Source organism: Uranotaenia lowii, unplaced genomic scaffold (assembly GCF_029784155.1).
Source record: "Uranotaenia lowii strain MFRU-FL unplaced genomic scaffold, ASM2978415v1 HiC_scaffold_250, whole genome shotgun sequence".
In the NCBI taxonomy this organism is placed as follows: domain Eukaryota; kingdom Metazoa; phylum Arthropoda; class Insecta; order Diptera; family Culicidae; genus Uranotaenia; species Uranotaenia lowii.
Window position 1 is genome coordinate 38,993 of NW_026598147.1, and position 6,000 is coordinate 44,992.

The window sequence follows — 6,000 nt, forward strand, 5'->3', positions numbered from 1 at the left end:
TATCTTTCAACTGTACGGTATATAAAACTTCTGCACACACTTATATCGGACAGCTCATGAACTATGCCCTTCTGCCGTTTGCCAGCTAGGAACAAGGCAACCACAACGCTACGTTTCTGTTCGAGATCCATTTTTCCGGATAACACCTGATTACAAAAGTAACACCTATATCCAATGCTAGCGAAGACTTAATGTAAACAAAGCGACGAGGGGTCGTTCAATACTGTTTCGTGTGCAACGAAATATTAACTGTTGAAGTAATGTAGCAGTTCAATTGCCGGACCCTGTAGTAAGCTCAATCCAGAGGCTGACTAAAGAAGCGAATGTCTCGAACGCTTCCATACAACGATTGATTAAAAATTGATTTGAATCGATCATCAAGGGTAAGAGCAAAGCGCCATTTGATAACAGAACCAATGAAAGCACTGCAACTTGCTCGAAGCGATTACTGTTTAAGTTGAAGAAGATACAACTGATTGTCATGTTCTTAAACGAGAAACTTTTTTCTTTTGATTCGGGATCCAATTTACGTGCGGATCGGTATATTTCACCCTTGACGGCTAAGGATGTTCCGGAGAATGTGGAATTCATGTTTACTACCAAGCATCGGAGTCATGGTATTTGAAGGGGTTGCTTAGAATAGATACTGAAGTCTACATGGACAATTCAAAGAATCAGGTGCTTCCGTGGACTCGGGCAAACTGCAAGGAACCGTGGAAAGTGCTTTTTTAACCAGATAAAGACCATGCCAAAACGGACCCATACATTGCTGTAGTAGAATATGAAGTTTTGGCAAAATGATCTTTGGCCTCCGAACAGTCTGGATTCTAACCTTTCGATTATTCGATAGGGAAGTCTGTTCAAGCGAAGGGTTTCCATCTCTGAGGCGTGGGCTTCAAAGTCGAAGATTTCTATTGCGAAAGTATGTTCTTGATTCGGATCTTGCCTAGTTGAGAACGAAAGTGGACACATCGTGTGATTTTTTCTGGGTCATACTTATTTAGCAGACATTGTTGCTAGGTCTTCTAGCTTCCCATTTTTTTCCACAGTCAATAGTAGGTACTGTTTCATTCTTAAATCCGATATTCTACATGACAATTGATAACTTCAGCACTAGCACCTCGTTATAAAAAAATGGTATTCCAGAGAACAAGTCTTAATATGGCATTTCTGGGAAACACCCGCTCTAAGGCTAGTTCAGAATAGTTGTGGATCGATTGTCAATCGCGTTGACGCTGATGCCGGGAAAGTTAGAACTTAAGAAGCACCTTAATTTTTTTTTAAATAAAATGACAATATTTTTCCTACCAACAACCTCTTTGGCCAAATGATGCATGTTTCCACCTAACAAGGTTTTTAGTTGATTCGTTTATCCTAGATCGTAAAAAATGGTACCGAACCGAGGTATCATCGCAAATTAGCGTCGTAGCAAAACGATGTAAAAGAGAGAGCCTTAATCTGATAATTTTGGAAAGCGTTTTACCAATCGTGTGGTGTGACAACATGTTATTCAAATGCATAACTGTTCTAACAAGTATGTTACGATGTGTGTGTATAATCTATTTCGGTTCCCAAACGAAGGAGTTACTGCGTTACGAAATTCTGATGGCAGCATGTCTAAGTCAGATGTTTAGTCGAGCGACCAAGGGGGTGGTTAACAACTTATAGTCCTCAACCCTTTGCCAGGATTTTTCCCCCAACAGCGATGTGTCCGTGTTATGAATTGAAAAATGTATTTCCCCAGTAACAAAATCAATATACAACAATATACAATATATGTATTCACATCGTTAAGAGCTATGATACCGCAGTTCATAATGTTGACAGCTGAAGTTGAGGTTAGGCTCCCCTTGTCAGTGTCAGATAATCTTGACGTGTTTATAAGCATATAAGGCCAGTGTTGCCGTAGATTGCTGAATTACAAAGTGTAGTGGTTTAGAAATGTGTCGAACAAATAATAATACATAAAATATTTTAGTAAAGTCACATATCACAGCAAGAGCAAAGTTAAGGTAAACATTCGAGAAAATTCCTATACATAATGTAACTTTAACTCTATTCTAACTCAAGCACCCATACCACAAACATTTATTGACGTCTGTAAGCGAACTAATGCTGAACGAAGCACTGGGGAGGTGTGGATAAACAAACATGATAATAATTTTTGGCATTCTACACATATATTAAAAACAAACAAAAACAAAAAAAAACTAGAAACTTAATATTTATTCCAAAAACCTATCCATTCAAAATCAATCTCAATACAGAGATAAAATTATTACAAACAAACAAAAACTACTACTAGTGTTAATTTTTTGCACAATATTTACAACCAAAAAAAAAACATTACAACTTTTAGAAGGAATTACGAAAAACAAACAAACATTAACAAATGACTATTTTTTGAAACAATTATAAACCAACAAAAAAAAAACAAATAAATAATCGAAAAGGCAAGAGTTTTAAATTTACATTATAAAGGTATATATAGATAAATTATTATGGATTATTACACTTATTCTGTTATATTTTTGGGCTCACATTTTAGAACGGTTCACGTAATAGCAGTTTAGGAAAGAAAACCATAGGTGGAACACCTCAGAAATGAAGAAACAACAACAAACAAAAAAGTTCAACTGACTTGAACTGTTACAAAATAATAACGAACTGGAATGGATCAGAAAATCTCGATCTGAGGATAGCAGCGTGCACGATTGGAAGTTCAGTTTGATCGAATTGTTTTCACACCTTTTGGCTGCATCCTTTCAAGTGGAGAAAACAAATATTGTAATGTGGTGTTTGGTGGAGAAAACAATTTCATGAAAACTCGTGTTGTTTGAAAACGCTAAATGGGAACTCGTTTGAACGGGATTTCGGTTGAAACAGTTTTGGAAATAACGTCGATATCCCATAAATATGATTCTGAAAGGGATGCTGCTGTGAAGTTTTAAACTTCCAATCGAAATTATTACACAAAAGCAAGAGCTTGAACAGCAAACGAAAAACTATTCAAAACTATTTATTTTTACTCCTGTTCGTACTTTCTTAAGTTACCAGCCATACAAAAACCGTCAGACGAGATCCCGCGAGATCGGGAACGATAGAATGATCCGTTATTCGCGAAATTACCTTGTTTACATTCAAGCAACTCAAATTTTTTCACGACACGCAGGCCAATCGGGCTGCTTTTACCAAGCCAATCAAGACAAAACTAAAATAGGATAAAACCAAAAAAGGAAAAAAAAAACAAACCCAAGCTAGTAATTACAACTAGAGGAATCAGAATGTAACCAAAAAAAAGGCGAATCACACATACACAAAGGAAAATAACATTGTATTAAAGAAAAAACCAATATGATCGGTAGTCCTTTCTTATATCATCAGGGTATTTCTTAGTTGATGACACTATTTATATATTTAATATAAAATGCAAGTCAAATTTCTGCAGGACTTTGTATTAGAGGCGTACTCAAATATATTGAAATGCATTGAGAAAAAAGTATGCTATTATATACAAACACATATTATATATACAACTTACATATATACATTTTTGCTGCTTAATAGTAATATTTTCCGAGTCAAAAATACAAGAAAAAAAGACAAAAAAATTACAAAATTCAGAAACACTCAGATTAGCTCCGCGTAACGTTTACTCGAACAAAAAAACAAAGAAAAAAAAAGAAACTGCGGATTTAAATCATTGAAACAAAAAAAAAACTAATAATACAATATTCGTGATATACATGATCGCATATATATATTTCACTGTTTTTATTTATTTGTAAAACGATTTGTGGTTCTTTTCCTTGAATACAAATAAATTATTCGACTTTAGAGTAAAAGCCTAGTCTTTCTCTTTCTGGTTCACAGTCTTCCGAACGTAATCCCTGCATTCCTTCATCTGCCACCAGCACGGAGCTCACTCAGATTGATCTGCCGTTCACAGGATTTCTCGTACTGACACTGGTGGGTGCAGATCACCAGCACCGTTTGTTCGGCAAACTTCTTCCTAATAGCCCAGTTCACCGTATCCATGATGGCCGGGGCTGGATGTTCAATTACTATGACCTGCAAGTAAGAATTTCGGTTGGTTTCATTATATTATCATAGGTAAGCAGGCCGGCATTGTTTATAGGCACTCGGCCTCCAAGATAGGATCGACAGGAACATTTATTAGTTCATGAGGTCTCAGGTCTCGAGCCTCAGGTCTCAAGTCTCATGCCTCATGTCTAAGGTTCATAATCTCAGGTCTCAGACCTCATATTCCAAGCTTCACAGCTATATAAGATTTTTCCAACATCAAATATTAAGTGTTTTGCATTGCAAGTTTCTAATCTAAACTTTCAACAAAAAAAAACTTACCGACGGGTTTGCCAGAAAGCAGCGAGCCAGGGCGAGTAGCTGTCGGTCCGGCCTGGGCAACCGATCCACGAAACTGTCCATTTTATTCGGAAGTTTGGTAACGGCTTCGAACAGCTTAACCTCCTTTAGGGCATCGTTGATCTGCTCTACTCGATAGCCGGCGTCCGGGTTGAGAAATTGTTCCACAGTTAAGCCGGCAGCCTGCGGATTACCGGGGACCACATAGATTTGCTTCTTTATTTGTGCGCAATCGATTTGCGACAGGTTGAGTTGGTTGAGTCTTATCGAACCCCGGCTAGGGCTTATGATACGATGCAACAGGGGAACCAGCAGTGTACTTCCCTGACCAGTGATTGCAACCGTTTCTCCTGCTCTGATCTCCATTTTGGATATGTTGAGTAGCTTCCGGTGTGCCAACTGGAAGACAACGTCCCGGAATGATATCGAGATACCGATGTTGGAATTCGTGAGACCGGACACTGTTTGTGGTTCTTCGATTACTTCCAAGTCCTTCAATAATAAAAAAAATAACTGTAGCATATGATTTAAAAAAAAGTCTTCAAAACACTCACTGCAATCTGGTTCCTAAGAGAGTTAAGTTTACTGTTGGAGGTTTCGATTGTCAGGATGCTATTCAAACATTTGCTCAGTCCATGGACGAAGCTTATGTATCCGAAAATGGCCAGAACGTAACGGTGAATCGAGAGGTCCGAATTCGGTGTCAGCAGAAGAATGAGCAACAGGGCAGCTAAGCCCACACTCTGGGCCAAGAATCGGAACCAGTAGTCGCCGAAGAGCCGGATCGATTGGCATAGGAACACCGCCGTACTGTTCTCTTCGACGTTGTTGTAAAAGCTGGGAGAAAATTGTAATTTTGGTTCAAGATAATTTGTAACTATGTAAATTAGGTAATTAAATCAATGCAATGCCCAACATTGAGCTATAGACCTTACTTTTTATTCGAGGAGTTCGGTTGAAACTTCTCTTAGTAGATTGTTATGAGCTGAAACAGTCAAACCGATTTTAAAGACGCCTAACTTTATGATGAAGCTATTCATAGTTACTCTCTGGAGCCACTACAAAATGCTAGGCATTTTTGATACAGCTTAAGTTGAAATCCGGAAATCCCACATCACTTGCACAACGTTCATCAAAAGTGGCTTCTGAGAATACCACACTAGAACCCACGAATTAATGTTACAACTGTTTTGGAGGAAAAATATTGAAAATCGAAACCAATTTTTTTCGAACATAGCAAATTATTTTTCAGATAGCTAGCTACTTACAATGGAGTAACAAATGTTTTGCTCCAAAATATTGCAGAACATTTTAAGATTTAATATTATTTTAAAGTTTGTGCTTTGATACTCTCTGGAGCCCCAGAGTCGAAATAAAAATTTTACTTTCAATAGATATATTTCTTGTTCGTAATAATATCTCAACATCACGTTAGCATAAATGCCTGAATTGGTTGATTTTTTGTAGTTTTAAATATTACATTGAAAAAAAAAGAACAATTAGAACAGATGATTTTGGAAAAAGGTGAAATTCAAACTGCAACCAATTGTTACTCTCTGGAGCCACCAATTTACGTTAGGCATTTTTATTATAGCTCAGGTTAGAGTCTAGTGCGAC

General features: G+C 37.3%; 2 protein-coding genes across 2 annotated transcripts in view; one reads left to right on the forward strand and one right to left on the reverse strand.

Moving 5' to 3' along the window:
• LOC129759706 (B-box type zinc finger protein ncl-1) overlaps positions 1-3,845 on the forward strand; it is a 42,598-nt gene extending 38,753 nt beyond the window's left edge. Inside the window, exon 6 of the mRNA XM_055757217.1 lies at positions 1-3,845. This exon is cut by the window's left edge and continues 26,967 nt beyond it. The gene's annotated coding sequence lies outside the window, so the exon portion shown is untranslated.
• On the reverse strand, positions 2,308-5,220 carry LOC129759705 (ATP-binding cassette sub-family C member 11-like; the record flags this gene model as incomplete). Its single annotated transcript, XM_055757216.1, has 3 exons — positions 2,308-4,071; positions 4,366-4,875; positions 4,938-5,220. Coding segments are annotated over 3 exons (964 nt in total), but the record flags the coding sequence as incomplete, so codon positions are not given.
• Positions 5,221-6,000: the final 780 nt, after the last annotated feature.